Raw genomic sequence first — 24,054 nt, forward strand, 5'->3', positions numbered from 1 at the left:
GAGTATGCTTCGAGTGTTCGAAGCACAGCCTCGTATACGTCATCGTCCTCTCCTTCAGGTACACCTGGATCCGTTCGGGTTTCAAAGATTTCTTGGACCTCCCCTCCTGTACAATGTAAAAGTAATGCCTTTTTCCGAGCGGCTGCTGTGATCCCACTACCATCTACGTAAATCTGAAATGACTTTCGCCATCGCCGCCATCTTGGCCTTGCACTCGTACTATCTCCTCTACAATCAAACAGCGTAATTCCGCGAAGTTCATCATTTGTCGCCATAACTGTCCTTCAAACAGATGTGTCCTCGTATCACTTTATCCTCGTCGCCAATTGCAGTGTTTCACGGTCTGCATGTGAAACATTCGGATTCAACCAAATTACGTGCACACAAATCAGATACAAGTCGACCCTTGACCTCGTGCTTTTTTAATTCCCCTAACTCCCTTCGGCCGTACACGATTACATCATAGATACTATAAGGAGCTTAACCAATCTTACAAAATCTAAAATGAATTGGAAAAAATATGTTTATTATAATTATGAAAAGAAAAAGCAAAGATGCAAGGGTTGAACTGACCCCTTTGTTTACCGAGACATCAAAAATGAAAACTCCCAAATTAATTACATATATTAGAATATTCACGTTTATTCACAATAGGAAGATCATCCCTTGTAAATAAAACTTTTGTATTCCTTTGCATATCATCAACGAAATGTAATTTTGATTCATTAAATGACGCCAAGAAAGCCGCTGATGGAACAAAAAAAAAAAAAACTAGAATTATGCTACCGGAAATAGTTTTTTCTCTAAACCATCCAATACATCACTGATTTACGACGCGAAAGAAGGGGGAAGTTGTTTGCTTTCCCTTACGGCCACCACACTTGTTTTCCTTGTAGAGTCTCCACGCTGAGCCCCTGTAAAGTTTTGTCCGCATTTTAGCGTCTAACTTAACAGCAGAGAATCACTGGCTTGGAGATAAGACTGGGAAGGTTAATTGATCAATGTTCTACAACATCTGAAGTTATCGGCCTCATTCATTCATTGGTTGTTTTGCTTTTGAAATTTGGATGACGGGACAGAAAAACAAACCATAATTCTAATGAATTCTCGACTGGGTGAGGTTTCCAGTCATCAAGAACATATATGAATGTTCTTTTTCTCCTATTGCCGGCCAAGGAAAACTGACGTCGATCAGGTGATTCGAGTCAAGTAACTTGATTTACTACAATCGGTGAGTTTATTCAGAGATGATATACTCAGTTTTATTTTCCTTGCGTGAGTGGCGTGACAGCGTAACGAGCCCTTTCTGTAGAGAGGCAGTGACCCCCACATGTGAGGAATTTTTTTACTCTTAATTTTTTTTTTCTTTTACTGAGGATCTGAAATTGGATTTATGAACTAGGATCATGAGGATTCTTAACGGGGTCAAGAGTGGGAATAAAGGAAAGGAAATTACAAAAGAGCTGCGGGACCCCCCTCTCTACGCCCTCTCTCTTTCATGCATTTTGGTTATGTATAGCTTCAAAAATATGCATTTTTCTACCCCGCTACTAGGGTTTCAGTTCCTTTCACCTTCTTTAATTTTTTTCTTTGGGAGCTTTGCTGTTTCGAAACTTGCGGTTCGTTAAACTGTTTGACGGCTGTAAAACAAACTTGCAAGTTAACTAGCTAGACATTTATGACATCTCGAACACCATTGAACAGCTCGTTGACTACTGCACTCCTTCAGCAAAAATTTATATGTAATTGAAAGGAAACTTTTGTTGTCAGCGAGTCACCTTCTGAAGTGAGCCATAGGAGCTCCCTTCGTAAACCCTCTAGAATTATTTTCAGTGAAGTCTTTCACATGAATTAAAGTGCGCTATACCGGAGTTACATCCTTTAATTAAATTGAAACCTCGCAGCGGTGAAGCCGTATATCCAACTTCTCTAAAAGATTACTTTGGCTAGCTTTATTTCCAAAGTCTCAGTATATGGAATGTTTTACAGACATTTTGGGTAAGGAACTCTTTAGTTTACATTAACAGCGTTAATTGATTTTAAGAGATGTAGCGTGATAAATGAAAAAGACATTAGAAAAAAAGAAACGAAAAAATTTTAGCATGGCTTGGACGGAATTAGAAGTTTTTGGATAGTATTATGGTTTTTGATGCAAAAATACTTTTCCGCGATTAAAAAGGAACTAAAGAAGTTCAATTTTTAATTGTTCAGCAATCGGTACTTGGTGAGAAAATAAAAAACTCATGCCATTTCAAAATAATCATTTCAGTCACGGGATGATGTACTATGTGGTGCAGAAATTCGAAAATTCGCTCTCTAGTAAAGAATTAAGGAATTAAATAATTCACTGATAATTAAAAACAGGTCTCTGACATTAGAGGAGCAAACTAAATGGAAGAAAAATCTGGCTGTCTCGGAAAAAGTTTAGAACCTTTGACCTTCTCTATACCTGTAAGAGCCCCCGGCTAGGCATTGACTAGCTTGTAATCAAGCCCTTTTCATTGGCGCTGCAGCACTTAGGTTGTATTTGTACTTTATATGTCCTTCATTTCAACAATTATAAACTATTCAATAATTACAAAATAAGATGAGAAAAATGGAGGAGGGCATGATTGATCCATGATACAGCGAGCTAATTAGATGCCCTTTGTGTTAAATTACATTTTTTCATATGGTAAAACAAAAGCTATACAAATAAAAGAGCGTTCCCTCCCCTGCCAGAAGATTGAAAGCGCCTTGAGCAAAGAGAGCAAACGAGAGGTCTGCAAGAGATCTGTCTGACCACTATCTGACCTCTTGCCAATTAGCCTACCTCAAGACCTCGATCGTTTTCACGGGTATAAAAGCACGCGTACTAAGCGAGCCGTACCATATATGTTGGGTTAACACATCCCGATCTATAGCAATCATCAATCTAAAAATGCTTGGATCACTCGCCTGAGATGCCATATCTTTCTTCTCTTCATTTTTACAACAGCAACGAAGAGCACCAAGATGGTAGACGTCCCGATCGCCATAGCCGCAAGTTACACAGTAGCTAACTTCCTTCTTAACACTGGTCGTGTTTCACGAGCCATTGAGTTATACAAAGAATGTTTGATAGTACTACACAATCAGCCGGTGACTATGGATCGTTCAAACGCCAACAACATTTTGCGTGTTATATACAAATCAATGACAAACGCGTACTCAGCCATGAACGACTACGCAAGTAAGGAAAAATATCTAAGGGAACTCCTACACCTTTATCAGGACTCTAATGAAATCGAAAAGGGAAGCATCCATTTTTTACTTGGAGAAACACTTCGCGCTCAAAATAAGTTTGTGGAGGCCAGAACATATTATGAGTCAGCAATCAGCATCATGGAAACCAATGGGGACAAACAAGGAGAGGCTCTGTGTTACGGAAGACTGGGGATACTACATTATTGCATAGGAGAATATGAAAAGTGTAAAAGACATCTAAGTACAGCACTTGCGCTTAGTATAAAAAATGGCTACAGAGAACGAGAAGCAGCAAGCTACGGAAGCCTAGGAGCATTGTTCCAATCACTTGGTAAATATGACAAGGCCCGACAGTATCAGGAGAAAGCACTCACTATCAGAAAAGAAATCGGCGATAAACAAGGAGAAGCAGCAAGCTACGGAAACCTAGGAACATTGTTCCAATCACTTGGTAAATATGACAAGGCCCGAGAGTATCAGGAGAAAGCACTCACTATCAGAAAAGAAATCGGCGATAAAGAAGGAGAAGAAATAAGCTACGGAAACCTAGGAACATTGTTCCAATCACTTGGTAAATATGACAAGGCCCGAGAATATCAGGAGAAGGCACTCACTATCAGCAAAGAAATCGGCGATAAACAAGGAGAAGCAGCAGGCTACGGAAACCTAGGAACATTGTTCAAATCACTTGGTAAATATGACAAGGCCCGAGAGTATCAGGAGAAAGCACTCACTATCACAAAAGAAATCGGCGATAAACAAGGAGAAGCAGCAAGCTACGGAAACCTAGGAACATTGTTCCAATCACTTGGTAAATATGACAAGGCCCGACAGTATCAGGAGAAAGCACTCACTATCAGAAAAGAAATCGGCGATAAACAAGGAGAAGCAACAAGCTACGGAAACCTAGGAACATTGTTCCAATCACTTGGTAAATATGACAAGGCCCGAGAGTATGAGGAGAAAGCACTCACTATAAGAAAAGAAATGGGCGATAAACAAGGAGAAGCAAAAAGCTACGGAAACCTAGGAACATTGTTCAAATCACTTGGTAAATATGACAAGGCCCGAGAGTATCAGGAGAAAGCACTCGCTATCAGAAAAGAAATCGGTGATAAACAAGGAGAAGCAACAAGCTACGGAAACCTAGGAACATTGTTCAAATCACTTGGTAAATATGACAAGGCCCGAGAATATCAGGAGAAGGCACTCACTATCAGAAAAGAAATCGGCGATAAAGAAGGAGAAGCAACAAGCTACGGAAACCTAGGAACATTGTTCCAATCACTTGGTAAATATGACAAGGCCCGACAGTATCAGGAGAAAGCACTCACTATCAGAAAAGAAATTGGCGATAAACGAGGAGAAGGAGCAAGCTACGGAAACCTAGGAACATTGTTCAAATCACTAGGTAAATATGACAAGGCCCGAGAGTATCAGGAGAAAGCACTCACTATCAGAAAAGAAATCGGCGATAAAGGAGAAGCAACAAGCTACGGAAACCTAGGAACATTGTTCAAATCACTTGGTAAATATGACAAGGCCCGAGAGTATCAGGAGAAAGCACTCGCTATCAAAAAAGAAATTGGCGATAAAGAAGGAGAAGCAGCAAGCTACGGAATCCTAGGAACATTGTTCCAATCACTTGGTAAATATGACAAGGCCCGAGAGTATCAGGAGAAAGCACTCGCTATCAGAAAAGAAATCGGTAATAAAGAAGGAGAAGCACAAAGCTACGGAAACCTAGGAGCATTGTTCCAATCACTTGGTAAATATGACAAGGCCCGAGAATATCAGGAGAAGGCACTCACTATCAGAAAAGAAATCGGCCATAAAGAAGGAGAAGCAGCAAGCTACGGAAACCTAGGAACATTGTTCGGATCACTTGCTAAATATGACAAGGCCCGACAGTATCAGGAGAAAGCACTCACTATCAGAAAAGAAATCGGCGATAAAGAAGGAGAAGCAACAAGCTACGGAGACCTAGGAACATTGTTCCAATCACTTGGTAAATATGACAAGGCCCGACAGTATCAGGAGAAAGCACTCACTATCAGAAAAGAAATCGGCCATAAAGAAGGAGAAGCAGCAAGCTACGGAAACCTAGGAACATTGTTCCAATCACTTGGTAAATATGACAAGGCCCGAGAGTATCAGGAGAAAGCACTCACTATCACAAAAGAAATCGGCGATAAACAAGGAGAAGCAGCAAGCTACGCAAACCTAGGAACATTGTTCGAATCACTTGGTAAATATGACAAGGCCCGAGAGTATCAGGAGAAAGCACTCACTATCACAAAAGAAATCGGCGATAAAGAAGGAGAAGCAGCAAGCTACAGAAACCTAGGAGGGATATTCAGTAACCTTGGTGAATTTGGTGAGGCCCAAAGGTATTTTGAAGATGCACTTCAGATTGCGAAGAGAATAAAATCCATAGTAAGTGAGGCAAGTATTTATGGACTTCTAACAGGGTTGTTCTTATCGCAAGGGAAATATCCAAGGGCCGACGACTACTTAGATAAGGCACGAGCAATTAGAAAGAAAATCGGGGACAGACCTGGGGAAGCAGCAGATCACTATTACCTTGGAAGCATTTCCTATCAATCTGGTCTGTATGACAAGGCTCAAGAATACTTTAAGAAATCCCTTATCATCCACGCTGAAATTGGTGACAGTAGGGGAGAAGCAATCTCTAACGCTTCTTTGGCACAATGTTTTCATTCCCTCCGTAAAGATGACGTGGCTGAAGATTACTATCAAAAGGCACTCTTACTGAGCAGGGAGATTGGGCTTAACCTGGAAGAGTATCATGTTCTTCTTGGGCTAACACAGTTGAAGTTATCAAAGTCTGATCTCAAAGAAGCCTTTTCGTATCTCTATCAGTGCATCGGAAAATTCGAAAATTTGCGCGGTTTTCTGAAGGACAACGATCGGTTCAAAACATCTCTTTTAGAGAGGTACGGCACCTTCCCCTACAAGTTGCTTAGTAAATTGCTTTGTGACATTGGGAAGCCAGCCGAGGCTCTCTATGTGGAAAACCTGATGCGGGCAAGAGGCCTAGCCGACCTGATGGCAGCTCGATACTCTAATGAAGAGCAGATCTCAGGAAATGCATATTCACGGTGTGGTATTCAAAATATTATGAAGAAGGAGAGTGACTGTACCTGCCTTTACATTTCAGTTGGTAAGGCCAATGTACGGTTTTGGATTCACAAAGCAGCGGGAGTGGCTCGTTTCTTGGAGAAGGAGGTGAGCCTTGACAAAAACGTGTCGACCGGATTAGTACCTGACTTGGATGAGTTTTTCAGAGAAAGCTTCTGCAAACCTTCCAAAGATATCGCTCAAACGAATCTTCTCTTGTGCTACAAGATTATCATTGCTCCGGTGGTCCATCTACTGAAGGAGCCCGAGATCATAATTGTCCCTGATCCCTGTATGTACCAAGTTCCATTTGCAGCCTTAACGGATCAAGAAGGTATTTACTTATCCGAGACAAAAAGGATCCGCATCGTTCCCTCTTTGACAACTCTAAAGGTTATCCAGGACGGTCCACCAGACTATCACAGCCAGACTGGCGCGCTTATAGTGGGTGACCCTAAGATGGGCGTGGTAATGTACAAAGACAAATGCATGCCGATTAAACCATTGCCATGCGCCAGAAAGGAGGCCGAGATGATTGGAGAACTCCTTGGCGTGACACCTTTGGTTGGAGAGCGTGCAACAAAGCAGGCTGTTCTTCAAGCAATAAACTCCGTGAGCTTAATTCATTTTGCTGCTCATGGTTCAGACGACCGAGGAGAGATTTTTCTTTCCCCCGAGAGTGCAAACAGCCGTGGTACCCCCCGAGAAGAAAGCTACCTTTTGACAATGAAGGAAATTTCACAAACTCAGCTGCGAGCAAAACTGGTGGTTCTAAGCTGTTGTCACAGCGCTCGTGGAGAGATTAAAACTGAGGGAGTCATTGGAATCGCCCGAGCGTTTCTTGGATCCGGTGCTCGCTCAGTGTTGGCGGCAAGGTGGGCCCTTGAGGACAAAGCCACAGAGCAGTTTATGATCCGCTTCTACAAACATTTGTACCGCGGTGAAAGTGTAAGTGAATCTCTCCACAGGACACGAAAGTGGATGAGAAGTAAAGGCTTTGTCGAAGTCACTCAATGGGCTCCGTTTCTACTGATTGGCGACAACGTGACATTCGACTTTAAAAATTGGCCAGCGTCCTCTACACAACCTGAGAGCCAAGTGTAAAGTAACGCACTTCATCTGAATGCGTTGGATTAACAATGCCCGTAAATGCCATTTGGTTTCCTGTGGTAGGAGGACGCCATCTGTAAAAGACAGAGTTCACACCTACAGAAAACATTTCTAAAAAAGGAATCACCGACATCTATGTGTAATGATTTAGAAAGAGTCAGTTCATGATGAACTTTTTAAGAACTTTAGTAGTAAACAAACCTCAGTAACCTATATTTCCGGTGAAAGTTGTTCGCTGAGAAGTCAAGTGATGGAGCTTTGTTCAATTCTTTTCGAAAGCGATTGGTCACTGAAGCCAAATCAATTTCAAGTAATTTTGATAATGAAGTCAAATCCAAAACATTTGAAATATTTTCAAGGTTTTCAAGTAACTCGACCATTTTTTCTTGTGTATATTCTAGAAGGTGTGTCTAGGCTAAGATTACGCGAACTTTCTAATAAATGAACTATTTAAAAACTTAAGTAATTAACAAACTTCAGTTACCTTTTCCGGCGAAAGTTGTTGATTAAGTTGTCAAGCGAAGTAAACTTTGTTCAATCTTTTTCCGAAAGTGATTGGCTGCTAAAGCCTAATCAATTTCAAGTAATTTGATAATGAAGTCAAACCAAAAAAGTTTCAAATATTTTTCCAGTGTATCGAGCAATTCTCCATTTTTTCTAATGTGTATATTCCGAAAGGTGTCTCTAGGCTAAGCTTACTCGGACTTTCAAGCAAATCATCTATATATTATCACTTGCGTGATGAAAATACATTTACTAGCCGTGGGGTGTAGCTATAAAGGTTTTCATTGTGCTCTTTTTTTATGTTTTTTTGGCAAGAAAATGATCAATAATCTTACAGAAAGTTTTAAAGTGCGCCAAGCACTCCCCGTGTTAAGGGATGTTACTAAACTATGGATTAGCAGACAGGAATCAGCACCAGAGGAAACTTGTGTAACCAACGGAACCAAGGGAACCTACGGAAACATTAATTTTTTTATGAAAAAAATAAAGAAATAAACCGAAAATATCTTAACATTGTTTAAAATTTCATTTTCGGGTATAAAGAAAATTACGTGCCACGTCCGCGAGATAAAAAAGACAGCATATTTTACAACGCAACCGCACCTAAAACGATTCGAGCAGCCAGTCACCTCTTCCTTCGCTGGCCTTCCCTTAATTAAAAAAACAACTTCGGCCCATCAACGTGCGCTAGTTCATTATGCGTGAGCCTTTTAAAGATTCAGAAGCTTTAATTGAAGAACTTTGGCAAACACACACAATTCATGGCACTTTCGATTCTTTCACTGGATCATGCAAGTATAAAGTGATAAATGATGATATAGTTTTTACTGGAACAGATGGATGGGCCATCTTGCTCCGCTCGGGATTGCCCGCTTTGATTCCGCGCAAGGAAAAAAGTGCATTGAGCGGACTTACAAAGTCTGTAACTTTTGAGTAATGTCAGCGATTAAGTCGCAAAAAGCAGCGGAAGACAGTCAGAACAAACATAAATGACCCTCGTGAGTCTATTGTGCTATAGACACAGTTGGCCTTCTCTCCCGGCTCTCAAAATGAGCAAGTTATTCTAGATTCTTATAAAGGCGAAATGTTTTTGCTCTATAATAAATCCCTTATTGAAAAAGTTTGTTAAGTCAAGTTGGTTAGATACAAGCCTCGTTCAGGAGAATAGTTAGTTTATGGAATTATTTAGCCTTTCACTCTCTTAAATTGTGCGATTCAGTCACTGTCTCTAAAAATCGCCTGAAAACCAAATTACTCGAAGAAATGTAATTTTCTATTTATGTATTTTTATCATTTTTAGAACCTTCTTAGCATATGTTAGAGTCTTGGGATCGTTTTTAGTCATTTTATTTCTTAATTCTGATTAGTAACTCTTGTATATTGTCTTTGAAAAGCCTCCTTTGAGGAAAGTCAATAAAGTATGTATGTAGGTATGTATTTGAAAAACATTAGCAGATGAGAACATTGCGTTGACAAAAAGGGGAAAAAGTTTCATGCAAATAATAGCTTATTATTAAATCGCTGGCAGCGACGGTGGGCGGTATGACGCGAAACTTGCGTTCTGATTGGCTCCGCGAGAGGGCAAGTTGAGCCCATTTTACCCGCTCGGGATTGCTCGCTTTGATCCAGCGCAAGGAAAAGATTGCTTGGAGTGGACTTACAACATTCGTAGTTCTTGGGCAATATCGGTGATGGAGATTCAAAAAGCGGCAGAATATAGTCAAAACACAGAAAACATAAACGACCACCGTGGGTTTATTGTACTACAAACACTGTTAGGTTTCTTTCCTAGCTTTCGAAATAAATAAATCATTCCTGATTCCTAATAAAACGGGATTTTTTTTTTGAATGAACATTTAATCGTTTGTTTCACGATATAAGAGTCTGGCTAGTCAATCATCTGTTGACCACGACGTTTCGAATGCTATACTGCTAGTCTCCGTCGGGCGTGGAGGTGGAAAGTTTACGTGTCACCATTTATAGCACCTTGGTTAGATGTCATTGGTGGGTTTGGAGCGCCATCATCGATGCTTTTCGACCCACATTATTTCGAGTATCAGATGTTGTTCTCTCATTGGTCCGCATTGTTACTGATCGGCTGTTGTACTTTTTTGATAGCAGGCACCCACACTTGAAGAATTTCGATTTCGTTATCAGAATGATGTCTTATGTGAATGGCTTCTATAATCTTACGCGCGTACCAATAACAGCCATTATCAATAAAATTAACCTGGTGAAGTGTATTGAACCTGTTTTTTTTTTCCTATGGTTTACCGACGTGAACGTAACTGAGATACAGGGCGACTACAAAGATTCTTATTCTTTTCATACTGTTGGCTTTGGCAGCCAGCGCATTTGGGAGGCCAGTAGTAACGTCGGAGGAAAGAGAGATTGATAGTCATGAGGTACGTAGTCGTGCAGTTCTTAACATAAGGGCATGTCCATCTATTCCAGGAGAAGGATAAAAGAATTGTTAAGGATGGGCTTCTGAATTGGCTCAATTTGTCCGAAACTGTTTTGTTTTGTTTTTTTAACTTAACACCCCTCGAAGTGGATGATTATGAAGGCGCTGTGGAACTTTTGTAAACGCTGATGTCTCTGCTCTTTGCATTTTTGGCGAGGAAATAAGACATTAGTAATGCGCGTGCTCAATGAATGCACTTTATCTTTTGACGTCCCCAGATTCACTTGTTTTCACTTTTGTAATCAGTGACTATAAACTATCAACCGAAGTAGGGGTGGGTAGCAGTGGATGTTTACTGAGCTGCAAATGTTTAAGCATAAATTAAAACAGTAAGATAATACAACACTTAAGGATGATTTTAACTCACTTATTCCTGCAACGAATGCAAAATTTTCAGGCGCATATCTTGCATGAGTTGCTCGAAGTTACATGGCAAAGGATTCTCAAAGTTTGATTTGCTAGCTAGAGCGCATCTTTAACGCTATGCACCGTTTCAGTATATACTAAAACCAACCCCCCCCCCTCTTCCCCACACGCACACATATACACACACACATACACAAACACACACACAACAACAATGTTTTTTTTTTCAGAAACTATGTAAACTTTTAAATCTCTAGATCTCTTAAGGATGGTACATTTGAAACTATTGGCACAGATGGAGATGGTGATATTACGCCAGATGAGTTAGCGGAAGGACTTGATATCGCTCTGCTAATTGCTAACCGATATGTGGTAGCTTTTGACATGAATGGAGACGGAGAGCTTGATTCTGAGGGAAAGAGAGAAACTAAAATTAATATACACTAAAAGCAGTCCCTTTGCTCAGTGCGAATCCTTTATTACTCAATGCAAGTCTGTAAATATCAAAGAAAATGATGTCTCCATATTCTCGTTCCTACAGCCATTCGGTTGCTCTGGCAACGCGACCAAAAGAAAAAGGAATCTGGAAACGAGAACGAGGTCCCAGGTACCCTGGGACATATGATTGATGGAGAAGGTCTACACCCCACTCAGGATAAACTTAAAGCTATTCGGAATGCTCCCAGGCCCAAAGATGTAACGGCCTTGAAATCTTTCTTGGGACTCATAATGTTCTATTCCCGGTTCATGCCTCATCATTCTACAGTCCTAGCACCTTTACACCAATTACTTAAAAAGGGTACTTCATGGAGATGGTTGAAAGCTGAAGAGGATGCATTTGTTGCAGCAAAGCAGCTCATTCTGAACTCACGGACACTGGTACATTATGATCATACCTTGCCCCTTTTTCTTTCATGTGATGCCTCATCTTATGGCGCTGGAGCAGTCCTGTCTCATCAAATTGATGGACAATTTCGACCGGTGGCTTTTGCTTCTTGCACTTTGACGCCTGCTCAACAAAACTATTCTCAGCTAGAAAAGGAAGCCTTCAGTATCATCTTTGGACTAAAGAGATTCCGACAGTATCTCTATGGTCGCTCCTTTACAATTTTAACCGACCATCGACCTTTGCTGACTCTCTTGAGCCCTCAGAGACCGGTTCCCGCTCATGCTGCAGCTCGACTTCAAAGATGGGCTCTTATCCTTGCTTCATACAATTACAAGATTGAGTACCGTAGTAGTGTAGCACATGTAGATGCAGACAGTATGTCTCGCCTTCCCTTGCCTCTGACATGGTCCCCCAAATGTGAAAATGTTGAATGCTATTTTTTGGACACTGAAGTTGTCACTAATGTGACCAGTCAGATGATCAAGAAGGAGACTCATCTGGATCCAGTCTTATCCCAAGTGTACACTTACGTCATTAGTGGTTGGTCACATGTAGTGGATCCCAGTGTGGTACCATTTAAAACAAGACAAGACGAGTTAAGCACACGTCATGGTTGCTTATTATGGGGTGCTCGTGTTATTGTTCCTCCATCGCTCCAAGAGAAAGTGTTGCAAGAACTGCATGACACTCACCCCGGGATCTCTCGAATGAAAGCTTTGGCACGATCTTATGTGTGGTGGCCCAACATGGATTCTGACATTGAATTAACTGTTTCTTCATGTAGCACTTGCCAGTCTATGAGATCAGATCCTTCCCCTGTTCAAATTCATCCCTGGACCTTTCCAGCATGACCGTGGTCTCGCATTCATGTGGATTTTGCGGGGCCAATCTCTGGCTGTACCTACCTTGTGGTTGTAGATGCTTACAGTAAATTTCCAGAGGTAGTCAAAATGTCCACTACCTCAGCTAAAGCAACTGTGACCACCTTGAGTGACATCTTCAGCAGGCATGGTTTGCCAGAAATTATCGTGTCAGACAATGGGCCCCAGTTCACTTCTACAGAATTTGAACAATTTTGTGCCAGCAATGGACCACTACACCGTACTTCAGCGGTGTACAAGCCATCTACAAATGGTCAAGCAGAACGTGTCGTGCAGATTTTGAAATCAGCCATTAAACAAGCCCACCTTACCAATGCAGATGTAGATGCTGTTATTGCAAATTATTTATTGATTTACAGGACCACTCCTCATTCTACCACAGGCGAACCACCCTCACAGCTTCTCATGGGCCGGAGACTGCGCAACCGGCTGGACTTGCTGACACCTTCAGTTGAAAAACATGTCGAAGCTCACCAATACTCTACCATGCTGAGTCGCACTGCACATAGAGGCTTCCGCAAGTTTAATGCCGGGGCTTCTGTTCTGGCTCGAAATTTTGGAAGGGGAGGAAAATGGGTGCGTGGAGTCGTTACTGAGGTCCTTGGTTCTCGTCATTATATGGTCAAGGTGGCAGGTAATCTGTGGAAACGACACATAGACCAGCTGTTGAGACGCCCTGCAGATGTGGCTTCGACGCGTGGCTTTTTAGCATCTGAATACCAGTCTATGCCGTTTGATGTATCTCCCAACATAGATCAGCCCTGTGAGATTGTTCGCGACTCAACTATACCGTCTGCCTATATCCCTCCTACAGCAACGTTGGAGGAATCCATTCTAGCTAGCTCTGGAGATTCTCGTATTCCAAACAAGCAACCAACAGTGTCAATGCCTGTTACTGACCCCCTTATGAATTCTCAACCTGCTTCCTTGCCAGAAAATTCTGATTCTGCTAATGTCAATGACACTCTGGTAGTTCAACCGGGTTCTTTATGTGAATCCCCTGCGGAAAAGCGTTATCCTACTCAGACAACCCGTAGGCCCCCGAGGCACTTGAAAGATTACGAGTTAAAGCAATAGCTGTAATTGACTTAAAAACTTTTGTTTTGTTTTTTTTTTGTATTGTGTATTTTCACATTCTATTTTTCAAAAAAAAAAAAAAAAAAAAAAAAAAAAGGGGAGATGTTATATCGTGACCTTGTTTTGATATACTTGTGTTACATTATATTAAGTTACGTCATGGTTGTGTTACGTGTATATGGATGCGCCTGCGCAGAGAAGAACAGGAATAAAAAGATCTTGGAATGTTCATTGCGGGTTTGGTTGTAATTTCGTCCTTGAGTTTCCTAAGATACAACAATAACTTAAGAGGAGCTTTGCCAAATTTGGACCATTCTTTGGCCCGGTAAATATTTTTAAGTGGTAACGGGTTAAGTGGCCCGACTGTTTTTTTTTTTTTCGGGTGACTTGACTCAAATTTCAGGCGACATGACCCAGAGCGAAATCAGTCATGGGCTCATTGACCGTAAGCCTTTTCATTGTAAATAAACCTTGAATTTCGTATAATTCGGCATTCGACAGGATTCCCGCCATTACTTATATTGCAACACACCAATTAGGATCATGGCCATACTTGATTTTCATCCAGAGATCAAATGATCCGATTAAATTAATTTAATTCGAGATTAATTGTGATCAGATTCCTCTACTGGAGAGAGAAGTTCTCTTAAATTTGCTTCCCTCCCAAAGTGTGGCTTCTAGCTCATGTTAGCAGAGGTGGCCAATCAAAGGAAGGCACTGTTTGAAATCTCCCTGAAACATGATTTTTGTTTCACGTTTCTTTTCAATCTGCAATTGCTTAGATTGCAGCACTGGATCCTTTGTTTAATTGATCATTCTCTTTCTTGTGGACTCCTCAGAAGATGGTTTAGCCCCATCAAAAGAATTGATGAATGCTTTCGGAATTAAAAAACAAACAAACAAACACATACACAGAAACTGTATTCATAAAATTTAGTAATATAAAAGTATGAAATTTATCATTATTCACATATTACCGACCATTATTACAAGAAATCTTACAAAATTCAGATAGCTGGCAAACAAATATTAAATAAAAGACAATTACATTTACTTGCTGTGTTAGTTCAACTATGCACTACCCTGATATAAAGATCAATTCTCCAAACTGTTTGCCAAACATTTCATATAGTTTTAGACCTGAGAAATTTGTGTGAACTCTTGTTAACTTAATGTAGTAGTGCGTGCCTGCAATATAACTAAATGATATCAACTCTACCAAATTGAATCGCATCATTGAAAAAAATCTCGCATTCTGATTGGTTAACAAAGTGAGGTATTTCGCGTGGAATTGTGAGTTGAAAATGAGGCTAAGTGGTATTGTTTTGCACCTACATATACATTGAATTATGTGACTTGGGGAAAATTCATTGCTTGACTCATTAATTCTACATTAAATTGCTCTTGAAAACCAATATTGCACTTGTCACTTTGCAATTCATGTGATCTTGGTTTTGCATGCAATTAAATGCAGAATTCCCTCATCAAGTAATGAATTTTCCTATAGTATATCATATTTCCATTTCATGCGTGTTCTAATTCACTTCCTAAATATGACCCTTGAGTTTCCCTTTCAAAGGATTTGTTATTAAATTTAGCAACAAGACCTAATTGATAGTTTTATCGTTGGTCGCATCACGTTTACACAACAAAAAGTACTGATAATGCATGAACCACTCCTAGGACCAAGAAAGATCACAAAATAAAAAATGTTACCAATATTGAGGCTGAAAATATTACCTCTATTTATCAGTACTCTACCAAAGTGTAGAGTGTAGATTGATCCCTAACAAGGTTTCCAATGTTGTAAAGTGAACAAAGCACTCTCTATGTAAGGGTTGGACCTTTGCAAATCAAAATGGTTGTTAAAACACCCTCCCTAAATCAGAAACACCTCTGAACAGACAATTTCGTAAAGAAAAGGCACCTGATAGATCAAAATAAAACCAAGCTTCAAACATGAATTCAATTTTCTAGCAAGTGTGCAAAGCAGTGCAACATCAAAAGAGATATTCCGCCAAGAAGAAAGTTACAATGAGATAAGTTGGTTGTTGAGTTTTTCACCGTCGGCCTTTTTTCTTCTGGTGGGGATACTTCTTTCAAATCAATAGGAAATAAACTGTCATGGGCAAGACACCAGTCATCAACATCTGTGGCAGAAAATATCAGTAATTCAAGAGTTAAAGAACAAAGTCCAGTGGAAAAATAGAAATTTTACTTCTTTGAGAAACTGCTAACTTAAAGGAAAATTTAAACTTTCCTTGCTCTTAAGGGGAAGCTTGTCTCATTTGCCAGCAGATTTTTTCTGAGAGAAATGCACCGGCTGCCAGTTTATTTTGACAACCTTGTTTCAACATGGTTAGATTACCTCTAGTTTGCAGGCAGTTGCATGACCCTATGTCTCTTGTACGGTGTACCATTTATGATCTATTCAATTGCTCTTTAACAACCGGAAGTGATTAACAGGCAACTCCTCCCTCTAATATCGATCCCGGCATTATCCAGCAAACAGGTAATGAGAATACTCAAACCTATCAAGTGGAAGCTGTTATCTTCATCTAACACCAAATTCTCATAACTAATTTACAAGGAAATATCTGGCAGCTAGAGGGGAGAATTAAATGTCAGATCATGTGAGCCAAAGGGTTAACAGACTAAGCCATGCCTTTAAATTTCCAAAGCATCAAAATCTGCTACTTGTGCCCATGACAGCATGGGAGAAGGCAGCAAATATAAGCATTTTCTTTTAAGTCAAACTGCATTCCTAGAACATCCAATTTTGGATTTGCTTTTTCCATATGTATTACTACTATTTGGAATGCATCCCCCTGATAAAATCAAACAATGTCCATTCAGAAGTCAGCTAAAGGCCTCATTTTTTGATCACCTAAGGATTGATTTTGATCAAGATAATATAAGATCTTATAAAATAATGGTTCCTAAATGTCAAGCGGTTGATGTTGTAACTCTGTACTCATGACTTGATCTTGAGAAAGGGATTAGTTGCAGTGGGTCGAAGCCTTGACCTTGTGAGGAACTTTGTGTCCTGTTGTCTTATTCCCTCATATTTTAATTGTGATAATCTACTTTTTATTACTTTTATCAATTGAACTAAATAATAACATAACAAATTTCACATTGAGATGCAAATTTTTATCAATGACTTATTTCTTTATAAACAATTTCAGTGTCAAGCAAGATATTTTGGTCTAATTGCCACCAGCATAGAACAGAGAAAAAAAACCCCGCAGTAAGATTAAACCACAGATTTTTGGATTCTCTGCTTGGATGCTCTGGCTGAGCTTTGAAGACTCTCTATGGTGGGCTACTACATGTAAAAGTCTATGTATGAGCCATATGGTCCATCTGGTCCCAGATATGACTGGGAGTATTTCTACTCTCCCCTGGATGGGATGCTAGTCCATCGCAAGGTTACCCCCCGCATTAAATTTGCCAGTACCCATGTAAACACCTGGGTAAAGAGGGGCACTGTGAGAGTAAAGTATCTGATGCCCAAGAACACAATACTACAGTATGTCCCCTGAGCTGGGGCTCAAACTCAGACTGCTTGATCTGGAGTCGAGTGCACTAACCAGGAGGCTACCATGCCTTCACCACTACTACATCTAGGCCACTCAATTATCATGTTCACAAAGGTATCAATATTGTTCAGCATGAAGCTGTGGAATAATTTATCACTCGATCAATACCAAATTATTATAGCTAACATTCTAAGAAATGTTAATGGCCGATAGTACTTACTTACTTAATGACTTTATTAAAGGAGGGAAGCACACTAACCTCACACAGTTTTCTAACCTGCAGCTCTCACACCCACCCACCCCACCCCAGGGGAGGACATCCATCACACAGTAATCTCGTGCATGGGAAATTAACGTCTCCTACCCCTAACCCTGCAGGAGACCGGACCTCCATTTATTCATAACTACCTGAGAAGACTAGAATATCTAACCATTTCTTGATGTCATAGAAAGGTAGTATATTCTTCTCAATTATTTTAAGACCTTGAGTATTGGTTCAGCCGGGGCTCTAATCCTCGACCTCCCCCACAACAGTCCAGCACTCTATCTCTATCCATTTAGTTAACTGGAAGGTTAGTGAAAGGGTTAGGTTCTTTTCCAATTTACTCACCAGCTCCAGGGGGGCTTGGAGTCAATCTGAACCAGAACTGAACATCCGTATCACAGCCTGCCCCAGGATCACAGTAAAACTCAAATATTACATCATTTGTTGTTGGATTCCAACATCCCAAACGTAGTGTTCCACCCTTCAAAAGCAAAGAACAATGAATCATAATTTTTATGTCTGTCTATAAATAGAACACATTGACAACAAAATGAAGTAAGAACAAGAAAGTGGCCACAGGGGGTGTATAGTAGCCTAGTGTTTCACTGATGTTCTCTGTGGTGGATCTAGGGTAGGGGCATGGGAGGGGGGCAGGCTCCTCTCCCTCTCCCCCTTATTTTGGTAAAAAAAAAAATAAGCGCAGAGTGAAGAAAAGCTGGCAGGTGAATGCAAAAAGACAAAAATGGGGCCCCTCTTGGCCCAAGGTCTGGATCTGCCACTGGTTTGGTGATCTGTTACAGCACAGACCCACAGCAACATGGAATCTACATGTATTGTATTTTTTGATAAGATAAAAAAAGTGAACTGTTGTTAATCATCTCTGGATGATATTTTCCAATAGACCATTAGTAATAACCAATCAAAATGTTTAAAGTAAAATGTGCTACCCGTTTCAGACCACTGCTATCTGAATAGGGAGGCAGTGTGGCCAGGTGGTTAGCGTGTCGGACTCGCAATCCACTGCTTCTGGGTTCGAGTCCTGCCCTGATGACTGCCTGGATTTGTTTTACGGTAGCTCTGAGTTCAAATCCTTAGCCACGCTTGTAAATTGCCAACTGGTTTGCCGCCAGCCAATTGGGATTCTTGACAATGTTGTGTTCAATTTGAATTATTTTTTTTCTGTTGTTTGCTCAGCCCCCATTAGCACTTGTGTGCTATAAACACTAGCTGCCAAGGGTAAATAAAGGTATTTATTCATTCATTATAAAACAATAATTAAAAAATTCTTACCTGAGCACAATCTGTCTTTGGAGTAGGTTTACCATTGTCTCGTACACTAATTTTTTGAGTTGACAAAATGAAACATTGCTATGTGTCAATCATGCTTTGAAATAACAGCTTGTTTAGAACAATAAACTATACCTTGTACTATAACCAAGTTCTTATTTAACTGGTTTAAAAAGATAAAATCTTGAAGGTTATGGTAATGAGATTTGAGCAAGTTACATTGGAACCTCGATTTAACAAACCTCTGTATGTTGAAGTCCTCGGTATAACAAACAATTAATACTTCAGTTTCAGTCCAGATAAGGGTACAGTAAAATGTATGCCACAGAACTTCAATATAACAAACCCTCAATATGATGGACCAATTTGCCCAGTCCCTCAGGCACTTTGTTAAATCGAGGTTCCACTGTAGATAGATAGATAGATAGACATTTATTAAGAAGAATACCTTAATAGCAGCTGGAAACTGAATTGCAAAGGTGTACAAATTATGTAATAGAACTATACAATAAAATCAAACCTAAAAGGGAACTAATTTACATATACAATTGTAATAAATGTTAGTTAAAATGTCTTGCGCTTGCTGGAATGAAAGTATCTCTGAACCAATTTGTTTTAAAGGAAACTCTAAATGGTCTGTGTCGTCATAACTCCATAAGTTGATCTCAGTTACCGAAAGGCAGTAAGTGGTACAAACAATCCAAGGGATTGGAGACGATGTCGTTAAAGAATTTTAAGCAAAGGTCTTCTCTCCGATCCCTTAGGGTTTTCAGCTCTGCCATCTGAAGCACTTCTCTATAATTATTATCATAACTATATATAATTTTCAAGGCTCTCTTTTGGACACGCTCTAAACTTAAGCTCAAATAATTGGGGAGGCTATAATGGTAGACCTGACATCCATAAAGTAAGACATTGAATACAAGCAACATAAAAATTTACTAATTCTGGTGATGGCACCTTAGCTCGCTTTAACTGAGTTAAAAAGTAAAGGCGCTTAGAGGCCTTTTTAATCGTCTCAGTAACGTGAGTGTTCCACTTGAGGTTGTCTTGAAAATACACACCCAGTAATTTCACGACACTAACAGCACTAACCTTAGAGCCATTAATTTCTATGAGATCATAGGAAGGAGGGGAGCGCACAAAGGAAACTCTTAGCTCATTACATTTTTTCAGATGGTGTTGAAACGAGTTGAGTGTTGACCACGTAGCTACTTCGTTTATCATAGACTGAGCATTGCTAGGACCACCCTTGCTTATCATTTCATACACTGTCGTGTCATCTACATATTTTATACAATCACTGGCTGATGGTACTTTCAAATCGTTTATCATAACCAAGAATAACCACGGTCCCAATTTTGTTCCCTGCAGTACTCCTGCTCGGACCGATCCCCACTCTGAGAGACAATCAAGTGCAAGTTCGACCCTTTGTTTCCTATCTTTAAGAAAGGCTATTATCCAATTAATGATGTAAGGGTTGATGTTGTAGGTCGAGAGTTAAGTAACACACCTCTAAATATTAACCAAGTTTGAGGTGTACACTATAAGTACAGCCCAAGTCTTTTCCGCTTGGATTTATGGCCCAAGATCCAGGTGGGATAAAAAAAGGTTCCCTAATTAACTTATAAGTTAAAGTAGTTCAGACCAAGAAAACAAAGTAAGTAATATCATTAATTTTTTATATTACTGGGTTCAAATAGAGGGGGATCATTTCAACTCAACAAAATTTTTAATTTAGTGGGCTTTGGATAAAAAATTCAGCCCACTAAATAGTCCAATCATAACACACATATTCAATGAGAGATACTGTTTAATAACCAATAAATAATAAATAATAAATTTGCAAAATCTTTTTTTAAGAAACTGACTGCTACATACTCACCACACAGTCTTCCCAGTAACAAGAGTTTGAATCTGCCAAATATTTCAAATCAAGTCAGACAAATAAGTTAAATAAGGGTACATTAATCACCTTTAATAGGTGATGTTTATCACTATAGAAGATGGCAATACTCAAGGAGACGAACGACAGTAAACGAAGCCATGCTTTTAATAACTCCTGAGGCATTCTGGGGAAGCCCCAAAAACTACTTCATATAACGGGTGAGATAAAATACAAATGGTGCCCTACAAAATAACAAACAGGGCTCAACACTAACTTTTCAACTTACTAGCCAAGTGGCATCTTAGTTGTTATGATAATTTCAGTTTGTTTACTAGCCAAACTGGCCAGTGGAAGTTCAAAACCACAAGTCAAAACTGAATGTCCACTAGTCTGTGGCTTAAATGGGCATAAAGGGGCCATAGATTTTCAACTTACTAGCCAAGTGGCATCTTAGTTGTTATGATAATTTCAGTTTGTTTACTAGCCAAACTGGCCAGTGGAAGTTGAAACCACAAGTCAAAACTGAATTTCTACTAGTCTGTGGCTTAAATGGGCTTAAAGGGGCCATACATTTTCAACTTACTAGCCAAGTGACATCTTAGTTGTTATGATAATTTCAGTTTGTTTACTAGCCAAACTGGCCAGTGGAAGTTGAAACCACAAGTCAAAACTGAATTTCTACTAGTCTGTGGCTTAAATGGGCTTAAAGGGGCCATACATTTTCAACTTACTAGCCAAGTGACATCTTAGTTGTTATGTTATTTTCAGTTTGTTTATTAGCCAAACTGATCAGTGGAAGTTGAAACCACAAGTCAAAACTGAATTTCTACTAGTCTGTGGCTTACATGGGCTTAAAGGGGCCATACATTTTCAACTTACTAGCCAAGTGACATCTTAGTTGTTATGATAATTTCAGTTTGTTTACTAGCCAAACTGGCCAGTGGAAGTTGAAACCACAAGTCAAAACTGAATTTCTACTAGTCTGTGGCTTAAATGGGCTTAAAGGGGCCATACATTTTCAACTTACTAGCCAAGTGACATCTTAGTTGTTATGATATTTTCAGTTTGTTTATTAGCCAAACTGATCAGTGGAAGTTGAAACCACAAGTCAAAACTGAATTTCTACTAGTCTGTGGCTTAAATGGGCTTAAAGGGGCCATAGGGGCCATACATTTTCAACTTACTAGCCAAGTGACATCTTAGTTGTTATGATAATTTCAGTTTGTTTACTAGCCAAACTGGCCGGGGGAAGTTGAAACCACAAGTCAAAACTGAATTTCTACTAGTCTGTGGCTCAAATGGGCTACCATTGGTGTCAATTAAGCCCTGAGAAAACTCAATTTAATCATAATGCACCCTAGCTACAAATATCTTTACTCCTAACCCTTGAAACCTGACAGAGACTAACATCTTATTTCTCCTTACAAAACAAACGGTACTTGCCATGACTTCCACATCTCTTGCTGTCAAATTCTTCACATATACACATGGGTTTTTCACTTCTGACTGCACAGTAGGATAGTCTGCTTTTCCATATATGTAACCCAGGGGTCTCTTTGTACTATCGTCTATTGAAGAGACATTTCTATCATACTGTTCTGGAGGAATTACTTTGAATTCCTTACAGTCACTCAGTTGTAAAGGTGACACTACATCAAGAAAAAAATCAAAAGGGTAAATAAAAATAGATCAGGGCCAGTCAGAGGAAGTTTTTGTATGGGGTTCTGCAGGGAGGCTGTGACAACCAAACTCGATGCCACTAATACAAGAATCATAACATCCCGGACCAACACTCAAGGTCTTAAAATAAGTGAGAAGAATTTGATACCTTTCTATAACATCAAGAAATGGTTAGATATTCTAGTCTTCTCGGATAGGGACGAATAAATGGAGGTCCCATCTCTTGCAGGGTTGGGGTAGGAGACGTTAAATTCCCAGACACAAGATTACCATGCGATGGATGTCCTCCCCTGGGTTGGGTTGGGTGGGAAGGTGGACTAGTTCGAATGGTTTGTATGTTTCATTCTAGTCCTTCCCCACTGCAAATTAAGGCAGTGAAAATGGAATAAATTAAAATCAATCCAGATTTTTAAAATAAACAATTTATGAAAAATATACATAGTATAAATAGTTTGCAATGCTAGACATTTTTGGTCCTTCCCGTATCATCAATAACAGCCTGCTGATATCTATGGAGGCAACTTCTTGTATAAATGCAACCAGGAATTCTAAACTCTGACCTCCCCTCTAAAAAATGTTAGCCTTACCCCATGCAGAGAGGGGTTACTCTGGAAAAGGAGTTCTTCTGTATCAATGATAAAGAAAAAGATGAAATTCTAAGCCCTGGAATATTATAACGTGTCCACTTGTTTAACATACACTTCAATGACATTCTGCACATCAGTTCAGGCACGCCTCTAAACTTCCGTGACTTAGAAAGTATTAACAAATAAACAAAACTTTGCACATCGGTTCTCTACAGAAGTAGTGCTGTTCTCATTTATCCTTGGTTTAAACTTGCCTTCCTTTGTAGTTACGCCAGCTGTCTAAATCAAATGGAAAATCATTCCATGCAAGGATAAAAGTAAATATGACTTCATCGTATCGTCATATTGATGGTGGGCGGCAACTTTAGTCAAATTAAATTAGTACATTCCAAAAGCTTTTACCTTTCATTTTATATCGCACATAAACTGAAATAATGATCAGATTTCCAAATTCGTCTCACCTAATTTTAAAGTAAATCGATTATGTGTTCAAACTACTGGGTAATTGTATCTATAGTATACAAAAACGATGAAACACTAAACACATTTCCGGTGCCTAGAACGAACTTCTCAGCCAACAACTCAAAACATTGCCAGGTATGGAAATATCCATCGCCTCACAGTTAATTTCCACCATGCAAAAGATTCCTACGTGGCAGATTATAATAAGCAAACACTGGATCTAAAGTTTCTGGTATAGATTTTTGAAACAGCTTGAGCTTAAAAAAGTTTCAGAATAAAAAATGTTGATTCGCGAATCCAAACCTTTCTCGCACTAGCTGGTGCTGCCAACATCATTTGCCATATGTTTACTGCGATCGTATTTAACTCCGGATAAAAATCAAAACATTTCATTGGGCAGCATGAGGCGTTAAATGATGCAGACTCACCTGAGCTAACAAATACAATGAAGATAACAAAGGAGCAGAAACAAATTTTTCGTAACCAAACGTCCATATTTGCACGAAGCTCGTGAAACCTAAGATGCATTTCGCGCGCGTTTGTCACGCTAGCTCCGCGCAACCTATCTTATGTGCGAAAAAATTCTTACGTAGGGTAGCATGGGGGATTTGTTTGTCAAGTTGCTAAAAATAATTTTTGTATATTTGTAATTATTATATCAGAAGACCAAAAGATTACACAACAAA

The 24,054-nt window shown here is 39.7% G+C and overlaps 2 protein-coding genes across 3 annotated transcripts; one reads left to right on the top strand and one right to left on the bottom strand.

Moving 5' to 3' along the window:
• The first annotated feature begins 2,994 nt into the window (after window positions 1-2,994).
• LOC111346523 (uncharacterized) lies at window positions 2,995-8,491 on the top strand. The gene has a single exon (XM_088761531.1). The coding sequence runs from the start codon at window positions 2,995-2,997 to the stop codon at window positions 7,468-7,470; it is 4,476 nt and encodes a 1,491-aa protein (XP_088617657.1). The 3' UTR covers window positions 7,471-8,491.
• Window positions 8,492-14,575: 6,084 nt separating this feature from the next.
• LOC111333814 (uncharacterized) lies at window positions 14,576-23,934 on the bottom strand. 2 transcript variants are annotated; one of them, XM_088761006.1, is made up of 6 exons: window positions 23,797-23,934; window positions 22,083-22,288; window positions 20,637-20,668; window positions 18,755-18,800; window positions 17,810-17,945; window positions 14,576-15,807 (listed from the first exon to the last, which is right to left on the bottom strand). In XM_088761006.1, the coding sequence occupies exons 1-6, from the start codon at window positions 23,894-23,896 to the stop codon at window positions 15,623-15,625; spliced, it is 705 nt and encodes a 234-aa protein (XP_088617132.1). In that variant the 5' UTR covers window positions 23,897-23,934; the 3' UTR covers window positions 14,576-15,622. The 2 variants fall into 2 exon arrangements, with proteins under 2 accessions (XP_088617132.1, XP_088617133.1); XM_088761007.1 differs by lacking the exon at window positions 23,797-23,934 and adding an exon at window positions 23,309-23,330.
• Window positions 23,935-24,054: the final 120 nt, after the last annotated feature.

The sequence above is a fragment of the Stylophora pistillata genome, chromosome 5 (genome assembly GCF_964205215.1).
Source record: "Stylophora pistillata chromosome 5, jaStyPist1.2, whole genome shotgun sequence".
NCBI classification, from domain to species: domain Eukaryota; kingdom Metazoa; phylum Cnidaria; class Anthozoa; order Scleractinia; family Pocilloporidae; genus Stylophora; species Stylophora pistillata.